We start from the raw sequence: 19,002 nt of genomic DNA, 5'->3' as shown, positions 1-19,002 counted from the left end.
CCTTGAATCATTCCGTGTTCCCTGAGGGCGGGTCTAAAGGAGGAGGCATTTGTCCACCCCACCCCGCCCCACTCAGCCCGCCGCCCCGGCGCAGCCCCGCACCCAGCGCTTCCCAGCGCGCTTCGCGCGGCATTCCCGCCCCGTGCAATCCTATTGGCGGAAGGCCTCGAAAGTCCCCGCCCTTCCGGCAGGACGCTTTCCGGATTGGACACCGCCTTCCGAATGCCGCTTTCTCATTGGCCGGCCGGAGGAGCCGTTGAAGTTTGAAATCCTGAGGCGGTTGTGGCGGAGCGGGTTGCGCTGTGGGTTTAGCTCTTGCCGGCAGGTAGGGTTGGGGGCCGCTTTACTGGGGAGGGGGAGGTGTGGAACGCCCCACTCGATTTAGGTGTGTGGAGGGCTGTTAGTAGGAGTCTTGCGATCTGGGAAAGAGTCGGTTGAGATGGGTGCTCGGGGACCCCTCTGCTGGGGGGAGCTCGTGCTGAGAGGCCGTTGTGATGCTGCTGCGGGACAAAGATCGAGGGGGGGGCTCAGGAGGGCCTTAGGGGCGCATCTGTGTTCTGAGGGCGGTATGGGGCTTGGGGGACTGTCCTCTGTCTCAATACGGGGGTTTCGTGGGGCTGATCCGCTTTTAAGCATTGCTATGGGCGGCTGCCTTCGGGGCCTGGCTGTCTTTTGTTCCCTGCCATGAGCTGCGGGGGTGGGGGCATGGCGACATAGTAAAGCCCCCAGGGCTGTAGTTCAATTTCTGCTTGTTTTTGGACAAAGAAAAACAAAAAACGTTTTTTGCTACGTCCTTTCCTTCCTGGAATGATTTGAAAGCGAGGTGTCCTCTAGAGTCAGAGGAAGATTGTGATTATGATGGAGTTGATTAGTTGTAGAAGTGTTAATTGGTGCTGACTTGAAATGCTTGCACTAGAAAAGATAGCTGTCAGCTCTGTGTCAGTTTGTGGGGAAATACAGCAGCACGTGTTTGCAGTTGACACATGAAATCTAATTTGAACCAAAGGGCATGCTTGTTTGTACTAAGTTGCTCTGTCTGGAGATGGTGCTCTGTGTCTCAGATGCTGGAGGACTTGAAAAGGGCAATTCAGTAGGAAAAAATGTATTAAAAACTCAAAAAGTACTACTTATTCAGAGGATTTCTATGATTTCTGAGACCATACTGTGTTTTGATTGCTGTGCTTCAGTGACCAGGAGGCAACAGGAGCTGTCAGGAAGCCCTTAATTTATCAGTGATGTTTACCTGGAGTTTACTTAGTGTCACTGAGTTGCTGTTCACTCACAAGTCCAGAATGGAAGACTGCCACTTGGACCTATTTAAATAGTCTTCAAACACATGAAGCAGTTTCATTTTGTGGATGTTCATTCTTGTGGATGGCATTTTGTAGATGATGCTGCCAACTTCAATACATTTTGGTCTTTGTTTCTAAAGATTGAACAATGACAGTCTTTAAAGATTCAGTTGATCTGTTATCTTAATTATAGTTCCCATTGAAAGGAAGTTCTTTGCTTTCAGTTCTACAATTTAATATATACTTATTTTTGTGAAATAACTTGAGCTAAAGTGTGTTGGTGATGAAAGGTGAAGAAGAAATGAAGAAACAGCAGGTAGAAGTGCACTTTGCTTACCTTTGCTGCTGTATCTATTGTTTGCATTCCATTGCTGATTAAAATTGTTGTCGGGTTTGCAGACAAAGCAGCAAAGTTCAGTGGAAAGCAGGAAGCAGACTTTCTCATAAGGATAAATAAGAGTAGGGAAAAGTGCAGACACTTGAATGTGGAAATTTCAATAAACAAGGGCAATGGGATTGAAAGCATGACTTAAAAGTTTTCAATGGGAGATGCTTCTTACCTCTTTATGATAATGAAAATAATCATTTGGAGTATAATTTTATCGACTGCATGACAGAGAATGCAGAAGGAAACAATCAGTTGCTTGTTCAAATCAAGCATCTGAGATCATTTGGAATGGTTGTCCATTGCAGAAAATCAGCTTTCCTATTTGAAGATCCTTATTGTCTTGCATGGGTCCTCTTATGTACCCCTTTTTACACCTCAGTTCTCCTGAGAGAAATTGATTTGCTGGTGGCTTGTCAGATAACAGTGCTTCTCAGGAGTTGTCCATGATGGATGCTGGTTATGCCCAGATCTTGCTTAAAATGCCTTTGTGGTCTGGTCCTTTTTTGCTTTTAGTTTGTTTTTAGCAGTAGCATTATGGAAAATTGTTTCTGTGATGCTTTAGAACAGAGGTGATCCCAGTGGGAATAAAAAGTAGACAGAGTTCCTGTATGTAAAACTTATTAGCTTTCCTGGGCCACTTGTAGTGTTCTTTGTCTATATCTAACTTATTATGTAAGCTTTAGTTTCAAGTCCTTTACACTTAAAGTACTAGTAAAATTAGATAAGTCTTTACTGTCTAGTAAGGCTTTTGTGCATGTCTAATGTAAGAGCAGTATTTAAGAATTACCTACTTTTTTTTTCCCCCTACAGATTTGCATGCTAGTAATGTCTATACAACAAAGGATTCTTAAATACCACCTGCTTCACAAAAGCAGGGTATGTTCAGACAGTGCAGGAAAAAGCTGAATGAATCTTATTCAGGACTCTGATCCTAAACACATCCTTACTAAGCACGTTTGTTTTGGGTTTTTTTTGCTGATCAGCAGTGTAGAAATGATGGTCATTTGCTATTTTATTCACCTAGTCTCACCCTACTACAAGAGATGTGACAGTGTCTGATTTTAGGGAGTTTGGAATGAAGAAATGAGGAAATGATAGAGATCCCTTTAAAGGATGGGCAGCTAAAATAGGGTTGTGTGTTAAGTAGAAAACATCAGCAATTAACTTGCTAGACCACTAGCAAAAGCAGAGGGGCTGGTCAGGTGCTGTGTTTAGGTGCTGCAAGAGTCTTGAGATACACCTTTTAATGTGAGGATCTCAAATACTTTTCAGACCGCTTTTGAAGTAGTATTGCTTGTGTTTGGTGAGTGGCTTTTTAATGTTTTTGGCTGGCCAGTGCCAGGGTTCCAACTTCTTCAGCTATCTGAAAGTACATCTGGCTGACCACACCCTCTCATTCATGCCCTGATGTTGTGTTGATACTGTAGAATGAGTCTGCAGATCTTAAATGCAGAAGATGGGGAAAACAACAGCGATGATCTAACAGTGGAAGACAGTGGCTTTTACTTTGCCCTACCGGAACCTACGGGGAGACCGTCTATTCTGCGCCTGTCCCAGAAAGAAAACCTGCCACCAAAAAGTGTGGCGAAAGTTATGAAGGTAAAGTTTTGTTTTCGTCTTGGGTGTATTCTTCTATGACCTACAGTACTGAATATACATGGTATTCAGAGCTTGAAAATATTCTGGTATTCACATCCTCCTTTTTTTCCTTCCCTTTCCCTCCTCATGGTCCTTTCTTAAAGGTAACCTTTCAAACTCCTCTAAGAGATCCTCAGACCCGAAAAATATTAAGTCCTACAATGACAGACAAACTTGAATCTACTTTTGTGCTTGATGATTGCAGTGAAGCCTTTCAGGATGATCAAGCCATGCCCATCAGTGCTGAGTAAGTAATGTTTTCACTGCTTGTAGTGTTAGCAATGTGGGACATAATCAAGTTAATTTTCCCCCATTATAAACGTGTGTATTTACATTACAAGATTGTGTAACGAGATGGAAGCTGCATGAAAGAACCTAAGTCACTGCTGACTTTGATATGCAAATTTCTTCCAAAGATAACTAATTACTTTTAGGAAAGCCTTATCTTGGTAGTACTACTGAATACTGAACCATGTTTCTAAGTCCTTCATTAAACAATTTCATAGAAATGTCTATTATGAATAAATAATTTTGTAGAAAATAGGCACACCAGACATGGGATACAGAACTGCTTCATACAGTAAGGTTTTCATGGATCGAGAGAATCCTGGAGTTAATTGAGCAAGAGATGAGATGTTAAGGCTTGTATTTTAAGTACTATTTTATCTCCTCAGACTTTCTTCTCAGAAGTATCATTTGAGTGGTTAGCTGCAATCAACACCTTGAGTCAGTGTGTGTTGAGATTAAAGTAAATGTGATAGCAATGAATGTAACATCAATCCTAAGGACAGTATATGAACTTGTCTCAAAGAAGCTCCTGGAATGTGTCCAGAGAAGAGCACAAGTTCTGCCATGTTACAGTTCAGGGCTTTACAACCTCTCCTTTGCTATATGTAATGGTATAATGATCCCATGGTAAACCTGCTATTTACATAGGTGGGCCTCTGTGGATGTTTTTCTTATGATTTTTTTCACCCTTCCTTGAACTTGTGCTAGCATCTGGCATCTGTAGTGCCCAGTGGCAAGAAGGCTTAGACCTTAGTTTTGTTGTCTTCCGGAAGTATGTCCGGTTCTTTCAACTACCCTATACTCTTCCCAGTTTCTTGTATTTGGGGCAGGGACGAGGGAGAAAGGTTGGAACACTTCTGTGTTTCTTAACTGTTTACATTTGCTTCAACTATTGATTTGTATTGGTACACCAGAAAAGTACCACTAAACCAGCCACCATTGTTTTTAACTAATATTGTGTTCATTTCAGACATTGTTTAAATGAATAAATGAATATAGAGTACAAATGGCTCAAGTGTGTTAAAAAGGCATCTAATGAGTTTAGGTGCATAAATGTGTTTTGTTTCTTTTTCTGTGCATATCCTTTCTACTTTTAAACTAAATGTATTTGCAAGTAAACTGAAGAACTTAAGTGTTGCTGAAGGATGGCACTTGTAACTAACACAGTAATTAGTTTCTAGCAGTTGTGTTGCTCTTGACTGGCATTTATTAGGTTAAGCACTGAAGGAGAATGGGAGGAGCCTTTAGTAGTTGAACAAGTCTGGGGCTGAGCTATTGTAGGGAAGAGGCTCTCAAACCGGGTGAGAACTTTGTGAACTCTATCTCCTGCTTTTGCTTTTGGGTTTATCGAAGTAGTGTTTTTACTGAGTGGCTTTTAATCATGTTTTGCTCTACAGGAGATATGAATGGCACATAAAAATATCTGCTTAGTCCAGGGACAAAACAATGGGAGGAAATCCTGTTTCAGGAAGTAATGGCTTAACTCTCTGTGGTCTGAGGCATAGCCTCAGAAGTTAAGTTTGGGGAAATAACACAGACAGCAATAACTTGTAAAATATCCAGTGGTAGTGAATACACAAACTTGCTCTTTAACCTGTTGAATCTGCTGAGAATTTTTTTTTCTCCTTACTGTAGTAAACTCTTTTATGTTGCTCTTTGGCTCTGCTGTTGCATGCAGCTTAAAATACTTAAAGTTCAGAATCTGTTTGGATATATACATGGCTGATATGATGGTGTATGCTTTTAAGTGGGGGGGGGGGAATCTGCTAGAATGACCAAACAAAATAATGACTAGAATTGGAGAACCTGAGTCACAGTTCTCTTTGGTCCTAGTCTTGTGAGTCTGTCATGACTCATGAATTTACAGAGGAAAAGTACCACTTGTTGTGCTTGTATTCAAACTGCTTGTTGTTAATAATTCATAAGCAGTGTGTATTTCACACCGCTTAGTGAAATGGAAATATCTGTATGTTGTTGTGATGACTGGCATAAGGTAACATAGCTGTGTGCAGAACTGATAGCTTAAGAATACTGAGTGTCTTCAAGAGTTGATCTCCCTGTAGTTCAACCTGTGCTGGCTCGTGATTTCAGACTGTTAAGTAATAACTGAATTCTTGTTGTTAGGGTATTCTTTTATTGTCAGCTCTCTTATTAAAAACAAAACAAAAACTGATTATCTGAGAAAAGCTGCTTGTGCGTGTCTTTAAATATGATGTGAAATGATATCTTTATATAGCTTTTTTTTATTTTTAATGTATGATCTGACTTTTTTTTTTTTAAAGCAGCATAAGTCAACAGAAGACTGAAGCTGCAGCAAGTGATACGGAGATTAATAAACAAATGCCAGAGAAAGTCAGCACTGCTCCTTACCCAGATGATGAGATGCCAGTGAAGAGCCGAGGTTCTTACAGTCTTGATTTTGATAACTTAGATGACATCAATCCCTTTCAGAGTTCAATGCAGCTGCACAACTCTCCTGGAAATCTGCAGAAGTCTCCTGTAAGGGTATCCAGCAGCCCTGAGAAAACTTCTGAAAAAAGTAGGAGTTCTCTTCCACTGGATAATACAGCTTCTCCTACAACAACGAGTACAGAGTACCCCAGTGAAGAGGATAATACCTTTTCCTCTGGAAAAACATCTGTTCTATTAGAGTTGGAGTCTAATAAACCTGATCTGTTCCCAGAGAAAGCTATCAGTGGCTCTCTGCAGGAGTCTCCTTCCACAGATGTAAGCCAAATTGATAAGTCTGGCAGTTTGGGTCCTATTAGTTCTGATGTGAACAGTTCTTCTAAAACTGGGGAATCAAAGCTTCAAAATGTTCCAGTACCAGAAAAAGCTTCAACAGAAGAGTTGAAACCTTTAGAAGAGCCTGCTGTCTCCAAAGGGGAATCTGCAGAAAAGCCTGCTGTCACCAAGGCTGGACCAGTAAAACTGGAATTCGATTTTGATAATACCAGTGTTAGAAAACCACCTCCAAGGAAACTAGGTAAAAGACCTGGAATTAAGCCACCTTCCAAAAAAACTTTTACTACCAAACTGAAAGCAGAGAATACTGAAGTGGAAAATAAAAGTAATGTGGAAAATGAAACTCCTGTACCTAAAGCATCTTATAAGTTTGACTGGGATAAACTTGATGATCCGGACTTTAATCCGTTTGGAGGAGGCTCTAAAATTTCCACCTCACCCAAGTGTTCTGAGCCTAGCTCTCAGAAAGTTTCCCAGCAAGAGGAGCAAGGTAGTACCTCACCAAGAAAGGAGCATCTTCCAGTGGAGCGGGATAACAGACCAACTACCTATGAAATTCCTGAAAAGAAAGAACCAAGAAGTTTGTAAGTAAATCTATGTAACTGAATATAAGGGTACCTTGTACTAGGGAAGATAGATTATATCTGCTTTATAACTACACCTCCTTGACTTCTGCCCTCCAAGGATGGCTGACTTTTAATGCACACCATGACCTTTAATGCAGTATGTTGGAGCAAAGACTTTATTGGAGAAACCATCTTCAGGTGGCTAGCTATAGACAAAATGTATCCTTAAATCTGAAGGGGGAGGCTGGGGTGGGATCAAGCATACATTGGTCAAGTGGCTCCCTCCATAATCCAAGACTGAAGAAAAATGAGTAGTATTGGGTAAGTACTATTATATCTCAAAATAAATTAAAAAGCAGGCAGTATTGCAAGTCATTACAGCTTATGGAGGAACTAGGCTGCTCTGTTCTGTACTCTGTGTCCTGGCTGAGCTCTGAGGTTCTGGTTTTTTTTCTTTGGATTTTTTTGGTGTCTGAATTCTATTTGCAATAAAAATACCTGTCACAGAAGTTAACACTTTGTTGCCAGGTGAAACAAAGTTTTTCTACTTGAGGATGGGAGATGTTGCATTGCCTTTCCTAGGAAGCTCAACTACTAAAATGCAGTGTTGCATAAACCAGTTGCTTACCTGAAGTGGACTGGCAGAAGATGCTAATTTGGTAGAAATGCTTGCTCTTTTTTGTGATCAGCTCCTGTTTGCCAAAGTGAGAAGTTAAGGTTCTGCTATTATCAGTAACTGAAGTATTGCACCTCTGTAGTGACGTTATGTGGTTTAAATCAGTAATCAACATTATTTTAGTGGGAGGAGTAGCAGGATGCTTCTAATTCTATTCTTAATTAAACAAAAGCCTTATTTATTGAAGAAAAAGCTCAACAAAAAACAACAGTAAATTTCAAGCTTCTCAAGTGAGAAGAATGTTAAGTGAATAAGAACAAGTGATTCTGCTGTGATTTTTTTTTTTTCTGCTTCCCACTTAAGGCTGCTCCTTATGGAAGGAGAGCTTCCTGTTGCTTAAGTTGTTACCAGGCAAGGCAGAATTTACATCTTTGCCTTCCTGGATGTTTCCTGTACATGGCAATAGAAAATCTCAAATAAGCTTATTTTGTTCAGTATCTGATCTAAAAATAAATAAATAAAAAACTATTTGTGACTAGAATTTTGATTTTATTTTTTTTTTATTCTTCCCCTTCTAAGGGAGATCCATGAACAAAACGTGGTAGAAGATGAGCCAAGAAAGCAAGAAGACAAGCCAGAAGTTCAAGGACAAACTGAACTTCCAGGAGATCTATCCATGGTAAGTTATAGAAAAGATTCTTAGCAAGCTGTTCCATGAAACATAGTTCTTCGCCACTTAACCTTTTCAAACCCATGTTTGGTATTTTATTGAAGAACTATTTTTCACGAATCTTGTGCAGATCTAGAGTGAATGTAAACTGTGCAGACTTCTCTTTTGAAGGTAACATCAGAAGGCAGACAATTGGTACCTTGGTATGTGGTATCTTTCTTTTTATCATCAGCAGTTGCATGTAAGGACGTACACAAGGGTGTGGATTCTTAAAAAGTGACTTGTAGTTAGTTTAGTGTTGATGCTGTTTTCTGTCTGTGGATTACTGAGGCTTATTATGCTGGCTGCTGAGATAATTTGTGGCAAACCAATTTGATAGTTATTGTGATTTTCATTTTGCATTAAAATCATTATTTTAACAGTAAAAAGGATTGTTTTTTTTCTCTTCAGGAGAAACAAATAAGCCCATCAAAAATGTCTCCAGCTAATGTCCCCTCTCAAGTTGATTTAGTTTCTGCTGACAATGGAAAAAGGTCAAAGTCTGCAGAAGAAATTAAACCTACTTCTCACAGAACTGAAATAAGAGCGGATCAGCAGACAGCTAGCACTGAACCTGAAGAGCTCTTCAGACCATCAGCAGAAGGTAAAGGCAATCCTTTAATATAAACTGGGAAGACATTGTTATGATAAATTCTATGTATACATTTCTTGTCAATTTTGATGTTGATTCTAGCTTTTACTGTCTTCCACTTTACTCTTTCAAAAGGACTGAAAAACACAATAACTGTCAGGCTGGGGAACGTACCTCAGTTATAACTTTCCCTGGATTAAGCTAAATTCAAATAGCTAACTGCAAAAATGAGTCTTGGAAACAATATCGTTTCTGTTTTTAAAGACAAAGCTTTTTTTCTTAAGAACAAACAAAATGTCTGTCCTTAAAAATAACATATGGTATTTCTGGTATCAAGAGCTTTCTAAACTGGGAGCACTAGAGCTATAAGCAACTACCTGTCACTGAGTTGTGTGGCTTATTCAAGCAGTGCTGAGGGCTCGCAGTACCATTACCTATTGCAGTGTGGATGGTCTTTCTGCCCTTGCATGCGTGTCCTGAATGGTTCCTGTATAGCTGTTAAACACCTGGGAAGATTATTCCTTGTAGGCCTATTGTGTGGAAGGATGAGCCAAGTGATTGTAGTACAGTCTGACACTTTCCTTAATACTTCCTTGGAATCAGTGCGTTGAGAAACAGCTACATCTTTATTGTTCAGCTTTACCTACTACTAATTGCAGTGATGTGATTAGCAGTCTTACTGTTTTATGGGACATTGTATAGAGGAGTAGAATGTCTGAGTCTGCTTGATGCTTAAACCATGGTATAGTAGAAGTTCTTCAGCTGTGTGAATTTTGCATGCTCTTGCCAGTATTTGCAGAAAAATGCTGGCTATAAATTAGTTTTGGAAACTGTCAAATTATTTTATTTCTCAGTTTGAGTTAGTCTTCCATCTACTAAAATAAAACACCTCATGAGAATAGAGGTGTCTTCTGTACATGCAAGAATATCTGTTTCAGAATGTAGATGTTTCTGTGCGATACAGTGAAGATGTAATACAGCCATATAATTTATTTTCCAGTTCTAGGAATGGGCATAGACTATCTGGAGCAATTTGGAACTACATCTGTAAGTATGATATTGAAATGCTTTGTTTACCTCCCTGGCTGAGGAAAAAGGAAATTGTCGGACCTTAAATGTTTTCATAAAGTAGCTTGACTTTGAACTTAGAGAAATACAGGTTCTCATTCACAGGAATGTGTCTATAAGGCATAGAGTGGTGGTGAGGAAATGCAATTGCAAGTAATTTTGCCTAAGGATCAGAGGTCCTGTGTTTCCAGTTTGCAGTTGTGCTTTTTTCTTTTCTTACAGTGGTGAAGGTCAGATGGATGATGTTCCCATCACTGGTTGCCAAAGCAAGAACACAATGAAAGCTCATTGTTTTGAAAAGTTTTAAGCTTCTCTGTTTTATGGGCATTTTCAGGAAATCTGTCTCTAAATTGGGCATGTCATATTTCAGTCAGTTCAACTCTGTGGTTTTTTTCCCTGCTTTGAGCCAGAGTAGGTGTGGCTTTGAATATACAATGAGTACACTGAACTGAAAGTGTTTTTTTTTAAACTGCTGTGTTTGTCCTGAGACTGCTTGTTCTGCTTAGTGCTATCTTTATCTTTTAGCATCTTCTGCTGATTTTGAATAGTTAATAAAAACTTGTCCTTTTGGTTTTGTCTGAGTGGAGGACTGAGATCACTTGTTACATAAGGAATTAAGAACTCAGTGCCCACAAGCTTAAGTATTTTTCTCCAGCAAACAATGCTCTGGCCACAGAATAGACTTACCCTCCCACTGGAGGATTATTTGTGTGTGGGGGGAGTGAAAGGGGGGGGCGCTTATCTACAAAGCAGCAAATCTGCCACTTTATGCCTTTTCTCCTCAGTTCAAAGAGTCTGCTTTGAGGAAGCAATCACTATATTTGAAGTTTGATCCTCTGTTGAGAGACAGTCCTAGAAAGCAACCAATTTTTGGTACTACTGAGGCAAATTCCAATATCATGACTGTTCCACTTCAGAGTGGGTAAGTATTGATTTAATCTAGGCTGCAGTGCATAGCTTTGCAAGGAAAGGCAGCACTTGAAAATAATGGTATATGTTTGTTCATTTTCAGCCCTATTGCTGATTTAAGCAAACTACTTGAAGAAACTGAGAAGCCTGCATCAAGTCTTCAAAATGAGGAAAAACCCAAAGGACTCGATCTTCTAGGAACATTTACGACTTCTGTAAGGGTGTCTGGAATGATATGAAGTTTCATGTTGATCATTTGGGGATCAGTCAGAATGTGAAGATTTATGCAGAGCTTCTAGAGATTGCAGAATACTTAATGCTCATTTAAACTGTCATCTTAAAAAGATTGGATAACCTTTATGTGAAGTTGAACTTTTGATGGATTTAATATTCAAATGTTTTTTTTTTTTTGTTGAAGCTGATGGTATTGCATGTGGTATGGGAGAATTGGAGTTGTTCTTAAGAATGCTTTAATCAAGCAATCCTTTGCCTGCTGCTGAAACCATGAAAATAAGACAAGCTTGTGTTTTAATAGCACTGCTGAGATGAAAAGCACTTCTTTGATTAAATTTGTTGCCATACAGTGTAAAATTTAGAGTAATGAAAACCCTTGTATGAACAGATCTGCACACAGTTTCTCATTCTGAAAGGTTGCTTTGTTTACTGGCAGGGAGTAGTTTGTTGTCTGCCCTGTTTCTGATAGTTACAACTGGTGGATAGCATTTTATTACACCTTTATTATGTAGTTCTACAAAATACCTACAAGGTAGGAAAACTGGTGACTAAGTTATGGGGATGTTTTGAGATGATGATTGTTAATAAAATATATGAATTTAATAATCTACAGCTAATGCCTTTGGGAAAATCAGAATCACTTAAAACTCAATTTTTGTCTCCTTACAGGACCCAGGTCCCATAATTCCAGATTCCCTGACATGTGTTTCTCCACTCCCTTTTACTGGTTCCACAAATACCACAGTGGATGCTATTATAGATGTGCTGAAATATAGCCAAAAAGATATGGATGCAGCTATTGAACTAGTTAAAAGAGAGGTATGGTGATCCTTGACTCTCTATTGCCCTGAAAAATCCCTTTTGTTCTGATTACCTATTGTAGATTTCTACATTTGGCAATTCTATCTGTCATACTTGGCATCTACATTTCATCCAAAAAAGCTTGTTATGCTTGATAGGAGCAATGGGTATAGAACTCCACAGAGCTGGTATCTAAGGACACGTGGCAGATTTAATTTTCAGTGGTATTCTGCCTTTGAACTTGTCTGTATTAAAAAGCATTTGTTACCAATTTGATATCAAGTCCCAAATCATTCTGTTATCAAAATACTTTTCATTAAACTACCTAGGAGAAATCTGTTCTTGCCAGTGGGAAGGGAGGAGCTTAACTTTCATATCGTCGTTTCTGTAAAATAAGAAAACTCTGTGATGGTAACTCAGTGACAGTGACGATTGGTTGTTTTGGTTTGCTTGTGTAATGGGAAGGCATGTCAGTATGTCCAGCTAATCGTATAAGTAAAAATATCTGTAAATTACTCTCCACTGACATTAGTGGAGGATGAAGGGTAGAACTTAGTGAGAAGTTAAACTTAAAATCACAGAATGGCTGAGGTTGGAAGGGATCTCTGAAAGCCATGTTGTCCAACTTCATTACTGAAATGACTTCATAGATCAGGATGCCTTGGGCTGTATTCAAATGGATTTTGAATACCTCCAAAGAGAAGACTCCTCAGCTTCTCACAGCACTGGAATGGGTTGCCCAGCCACCCGCCTGGTACAGAAGTGCTGGCTGATGTCTGGGGGAACTTCCTGTGCTCTGGTTTGTGTCTAGTGTCAATGTCGTGACACTGGGCACCACTGACAAAAGCCTGGCTTACTTTTGCACCCTCCCTTGAGGTATTTATGGACATTGGTGAGATCCCCCTGAGCTTCTTCTTAAATAACTGAATAATGTAAAAACCAGTACTTAAGTTTTCTTAAAGCTGTAGCTGTCACTTCAAAATTACCTTAGGAAAACAGCATTCTGAATTCCTGGCCAGCTAGTGACAGTAAGAACACTACCATTAATGAAGATGACCTGTGGCTCTTTGCTGCTTTACAGTTTTAATTTCCCATTAGAGTAAAAAACAAAGAAACAAACAAAAAAACCTTGACTTCTTGAGGTAGCTTAAATTGCTTTCTGTTGCTCACTTAAGAGAATGCTTCTACCCAGCATGTTGTCTAGAACATGAAATGGTAGATTTGTGGCTCTGATAAAGGTCAGATCTAAAACAGCTTAGATAAAAAACAGAGTTAAGCTTGTAATACCTAAACTTGGTACTCATCTCTCACTTCAAAGCATTATTTTAAGCATGTAAACATAGTTGCAGCAAAACAGGTGTGACTGTTAATCCAGCTGTTGTGCTTCAGAATGGATAGAATTTAAGATGACTATTCTTGCTTTCCCTCATTCCCTTGAGTTTTTTCATGAAAAAACAAGGGGAAAGATAGTTTTCTTTTTCTGGGCAAACACATGATTTAATGAAAACATGCTTTTTTGGTCTACTGAACCATTTCTCTTGACTTCGTAAGTGAAAGATTCTAATTTGTTTCCATCTTCACATGTTTTGGCTGCTGTAACACTTGTTTCTGACTTAACTATTCTAATGCCTTCACTTGAGTTCAAATGGTCATATTCTGCTTATCTCGTGCATTATTTATTGTGACTCAGTTTCTGTCATTTAAATTACTACAGTAATTTTATTCTTAAAGCATTCATTCTTAAAACTGCTCAAATCAGTTTGCTACATTGTACTGTGCAACTTGAAGGGGAAGTCAGCAGTAATTATGCATTTTCACCTTCTCTTATTTAAAATTCTTTTGCTCAGAAGGTTCTTATTCATTTTGGACTACTCTGATCATTGTAGGTCTCTCCTGCTGTACAGTCAACTATCAACACAGTTGTAAGAATCTCTGGACAAAACAGAACTCCCAGAGTTTGCACAAAAGTTGTAGTAAAGAGCTTATGCTGCTTAATACTGTTACTGTGAGCTCTACTTTAATTCATCTGATGTGAAATAAGTATGGTCATTTTTAAGATGAAGTATCTTAAATTTGGAAAAATGTTCAGGGGAGGACTGAGTGTATTCCAAATGTCGGTTTGATATTGACCATCAGACCATCACAGCCTTCCTGTTTTGCTTTCTTTCTTGTGTTTGAGACTTACTTTATCTGCCTTTCTTACTTTATCTGAATGTGAGCCCTTGTTTCATTTCCTGTTCAGGAAATAAATGTTTACTATTTTTCATCTTAAAGGTTCAGGAGAAAGAGTTGGAGAGTCTTGAATGGAAAAAGAAGTACAACAAGCTTCACATGGAATACAAGGAAATGGGGTTAGTGCTTGTCTTTGACATTGCTGGATTATTAACTTGAGCTGCTTTTTCTACCTTATTTTCTTCTTTTTTTTTCTTTTTTAGGAAAATAGTTGCAGAGTTTGAAGGTACAATAACCCAAATGATGGGTAAGTTCAATATTTACACTTCAAATCATTCTGGGGCCTATGCTTAGCTTAAGTTCTTCTTTCACTTCTGATGTCATTAACTTTTCAAATGCTTTTGGGGTGAGTGTAAGGCTTCAGACAAGGTGCTTGTATGCATAGAAATGTAACCCTAATGATCCAGACATGCCTATATACTCATATTGTTTGGTTGCTAATGCTGACGTTCTGAGTCAGTCATGAACACATCTAACCTTTTCTGTCTTTCCAGTGAACTATGAACTACCAGTTTATTAAAACTGGCAGATCCAGTTGTCTGTAGCTTGTTTGGTGGTTTGTTACCTGGCCTTAGAGAAGTGATGTCAAATGGAGTTATTGCTGGATATACCTGGCCTTTGCTTCAGTCAAATTTGTGGCTTCAAAGTTAAGACATTTCATTTAATGTGTTTGGATACATTGTTCTGGCTGGAAGCTGAATTAGCCAGATCTGGTCCTTGATTTTTTTTTTTTTTTTAATGAGGCGAATGGTGTATTAAATTATATTAGCTTATGGAAATCCTTGTTGAGGTGTGCTAGCAAAAGCTTGCCTTAGGTTTTCCATGTCAGGTTGGCTTATCTCAGTCTTTTCCAGGTCTTCCAGCTATTATGTATGTTTAATGAAAACAAATGTTTTTTGATTCTTGGTTTCTACTGTGAGATTTGAGGCTTCTGTTATGAGTTCATGTGTAGTATGTGGTCTGTGCTGGAGGAAAAGCCACATGTTTGATTAAGCAATTAATGATCACAGCCTTCACTGTTTGGGTTGTTGCATAGTTCTACGCAGCAAAGAGTTTGCCTGAAAGCAAGCATATAGCCTTTTTTTTTTTTTTTAGTGTTTTTGTTTTGTTTTTTGGAGGGGTTACATTATGAAAATCTTTGCCTGAAAGGACAAGTTGAAGATATGAGAGTCATGTTCGTACCACTAGCTTTGTACTAACTTAGTAAGTATTGAGTGTTGTTTCCTCTGCTTTCTTTAGAGGATGCTCAGAAACAGAAGGAGCTTTCAAAGAAAGAAATACAGAGGATTCTGGAAGAAAAACAGCAAGTTATTTCGGATCTGAACTCTATGGAGAAATCTTTCTCTGAGCTCTTCAAGCGTTTTGAAAAACATAAAGAAGTGCTGGAGGGTTACCGCAAAGTAAGATGCTATCATGCAAATAATATTCTTTCTAGATAAATAAGCCTTATGATCTTCTGCAAGTGGAAAAAGAAAGTTACTAATTTCTACTGCACCCATTAATTAAATAGCTGAGATACTACCTGTAAAACAAGTTGTCTGCTGTAATGATTGAAAAATGGCCTGTTATATTTAGTGGCTGGCTTAAAGTATGATGATCTTGCTGTTAAAAGCCAAAGCTTCTTCAGACAAAGTGAACCTTTTTCTTTTTGTGTGCATATCATTTTTCTGTTTATTATGGAGAGCAAACTTTGTGTAACTACTTGTTGCATGATGGCAGCTTGTTTTCCCATACATAGCATTGAATAGGTGCTGAAGAAGGCTTTCTATTACAAGTCAAACTCATACTTCACTGGATTGTTTAACTTAAACAGGTAAACATATCCGTAGATTGGAATAATTATGCTAATAAGGATCAGGAACTATAGTTTCTTTACCTTAAGTTTTTTATGTATGTATGAATTCCTTTATCTTGTATCCCTTCTATTGCTGTATTTGCAATTCAGAAGCCCTTCCCCTAGAACTAAAGCATCTCTTGGAGACAGAATAAATTGCTAAATTCAAGAGCTGGAATTAGTAGGGAGGCTTAGCACTTGTTTCCAAGCTTATATGGAACCTGATAATTGTACCTGTTACTCTGAGCAGATGCTGTCATTTTGGTGTAGTTAAATAGCTGATTTGTGCAATGGAGGTGGACTTTTCCCCCTGCTAGTACATAAAAGCTAACTGAACTTGTGTCTGGGTCAGAATGAAGAGGCTTTGAAAAAATGTGCTGAAGAATATCTGGCTAGAATTAAGAAAGAAGAACAGAGATACCAGGCACTAAAGGCACATGCTGAAGAAAAGCTGCATCAGTAAGTACTATGTCAAGAAGCTAATTGCTGCAAAACACAGCTCATTCATGCCAAATCTTTCCTTAAAATATTTTTTAATTAATGTTCAAAGTACAATAAACTAGTGTGATTCTATGAACAGTTCTGCTGTGCTGTCTGAAGGGAGTGTAAATATCTACGTTTCTTCCATTCCAGAGCAAATGAGGAAATTGCCCAGGTACGAAACAAAGCTAAATCAGAAACTGCAGCCCTACAAGCCAGTCTCCGCAAGGAGCAGATGAGGATCCAGTCTTTAGAGAGGAACCTTGAACAAAAGGTTTGTCAAAATATTGAGAGTCTCTTTAAGCCTTAGACTACTTCAAGAGATCTCATACTAGTACTAGAAATGGTCCCTATAAATGTGCTGGTTTTGGTGACTGCTGTCCAGGTAGGGTTTGAGAAATAAGCATTGCAGCTTAAGGAGAAGTCAGTTATGTCAAGACTTGCCTTGTATGTACAGATCTTTTTAGGAACATCGAGGCTTGTTCCTGTATAAGTCACAGAACTGATCAATCCAGGTTGCTGCATCAGGAAGTTATCTGAATTGCTGATGGGGGATGGTGTGCTAAAACTTAAACATCTCCAAGAGCAGAATCTGTGAATGATCTTGAGTAACTGTCTGAATCAGCTCATTTGTAAGCATATAGTTTGTAAGCTATTAGTACTAGTACAAACTCTTGTACTGTCCACGCTCTTTCAATGTTTGTCAGGCCCTTCATAGACGAAGTCTTAAAATGCTTTGTAAAGATGTATCAGTTTCCTTTGCTAAAACAAATGGAAACATTCTACAGAGATGTCTGTGTTATGAGGACTAAACTCTAAACTGGTGCTATCATCTTTAGTTATCAGTATACCTAACAATCTCATTTACCTATAATCTTTTGAGACACATTTTTTCTAAGGAAATCTGGAAGCAGAGACAGTGCAGTGAATTCTGTCTCGCTTCTTGAGTGTTTTAAGGGTACCATGGGAACTTCTACAAAGTAAACTGTCCTTTAGGTTAAACTTGTGTAAATCACTTGCATGTAAGTGAAGTTTCTCTTGTGTGTTAGGAAACATGACTTGTGACTCAGATCACTACTTCCCTGTAACATAGCTTACACGTAACTGTAACTCTGTTCTGTCTTTAACAGACAAAAGAAAATGATGAACTAACGAAGATCTGTGATGACTTGATTTTGAAGATGGAAAAAATTGGATAGCTCAGTTGTCTCTGTAAATATGTCTAGTTTCTCTGATTTCCTGTCCTGTGTTCACTTGTTTTTAATAATGTATTTGGAAGAAAAAATAAAACACTTGACTTGCACTCCTCTTCTGTATCTGTGGCAGGAAATGTCAACTCTGTGACAAGTGTAGTTGCTGCTTTTGGTATCAGGATCCTGTGCAACACCTTCACGTATGTCACTCAGGAAGAACTTTTAATTGTCTTCAGACTCTGTGTGAGAGCACACAGTTTTTGCATTGTGACCTGGCTCTGCTGATAAAGGTCAGCATTAGGCCATGTCTGTGTCTTGCACTTTCTTCTGTCTGATTTCAGTCAAAATATTCCCAAGATATGGAGCTGCAATAGAACTTGACCTGTTAGCAGATGCTACAAAGAACTGAAAGTTTGAACAGACCTTGTGTTCTTCCAGATGTCTCTTAGAAAGAGGGAATATAAGTCACATTTCCTTATTTTTGAGAAGCTTTAGAAGACTTACTCAGTGTTTGCAGCAGACCAGGCCAATTACTACTCTTGAAATTGAATAATGAGCAGTATTGATATAAGTGCTTTGTACTTTGCTCACTCGCAACCTGAACTTTGGCATGGCATGATTAATTCAGAGATGTAAAAAAAAAAAAAAAACAAAAAAAACTTTCAGCTTTTATTTATTTTTTCTGTGTACATGCCTATGTATACCTATAACTGAGCTGAAGTGATCCTGTTTTCAGACAAGCTAAGCAGCCAAGGGACTGGATAACAATACAGTCTTGCTTTCCACTCTATTGCTATGATATTTTCCCAGTCATCAGTCTGGTGCTGTTATCTTGCCAGTCACCTAGCCAAAGTTCACTTTTGCCTTATGGAAAGGTTTATAGAATGGCAGTAGGCTGCAGGTTACAGGTTGTGATGAAGGCAGCTTTAATGAGGACACTAGCACACATTTCAGATATTCTGTGATTATCTAACAGATCACAAGCTACAGCTTTTGTTTTGGTATTACTGAGAAGTCATTCACTTAGTTAACTAGTAGTTGTATATTTTTCTTTCAGAATGGTTGTTGCTGCTGGGTGTGTTCTTAAATACATTTGGAGCCCTTTCATTGTATGTTAAGGGTAGTCTGCCAGGGCAGGAGGAAACAGTACTTAAGAGATCTGGGATCTACTCTTTGGCTGGGTAGCTACTGATGAGCATTAGTATGTGCACTGGAAGCTGTATGTGGCTGGAGTACTCCATGGAGTGGTGCAGGCCTGTAGTTGATGAACATACTTTGAGTTCATGGTGTGTTTGTAGTTTCTGCTGAAACCTGTGGATGTCAATGCCAAATCAGTAACAACAATACTCAATAAAGATCTCAGGCAGAAACTGCTTTGCTATATGTTATTTTCATGTTGCTTAGGAAGTGTGAGATG

General features: G+C 38.8%; 1 protein-coding gene across 1 annotated transcript; it reads left to right on the top strand.

The window, feature by feature from the left end:
• The first annotated feature begins 252 nt into the window (after positions 1–252).
• Positions 253–17,695, top strand: TACC3 (transforming acidic coiled-coil containing protein 3). The gene is made up of 16 exons (XM_065735912.1): positions 253–325; positions 3,108–3,279; positions 3,423–3,565; positions 5,892–6,935; positions 8,113–8,212; positions 8,654–8,846; positions 9,835–9,881; positions 10,688–10,824; positions 10,915–11,026; positions 11,715–11,864; positions 14,121–14,197; positions 14,282–14,325; positions 15,318–15,478; positions 16,265–16,371; positions 16,546–16,666; positions 17,523–17,695. Exons 2-16 carry the CDS (start codon positions 3,109–3,111, stop codon positions 17,589–17,591), a joined length of 2,676 nt encoding a protein of 891 aa, XP_065591984.1. The 5' UTR covers positions 253–325; position 3,108; the 3' UTR covers positions 17,592–17,695.
• Positions 17,696–19,002: the final 1,307 nt, after the last annotated feature.

This window comes from Cyrtonyx montezumae, unplaced genomic scaffold (assembly GCF_038088225.1).
Source record: "Cyrtonyx montezumae isolate F1298 unplaced genomic scaffold, pur_monq_1.0 scaffold_2, whole genome shotgun sequence".
Taxonomy (NCBI): domain Eukaryota; kingdom Metazoa; phylum Chordata; class Aves; order Galliformes; family Odontophoridae; genus Cyrtonyx; species Cyrtonyx montezumae.
This window is presented reverse-complemented; position numbering and strand designations above follow the sequence as displayed.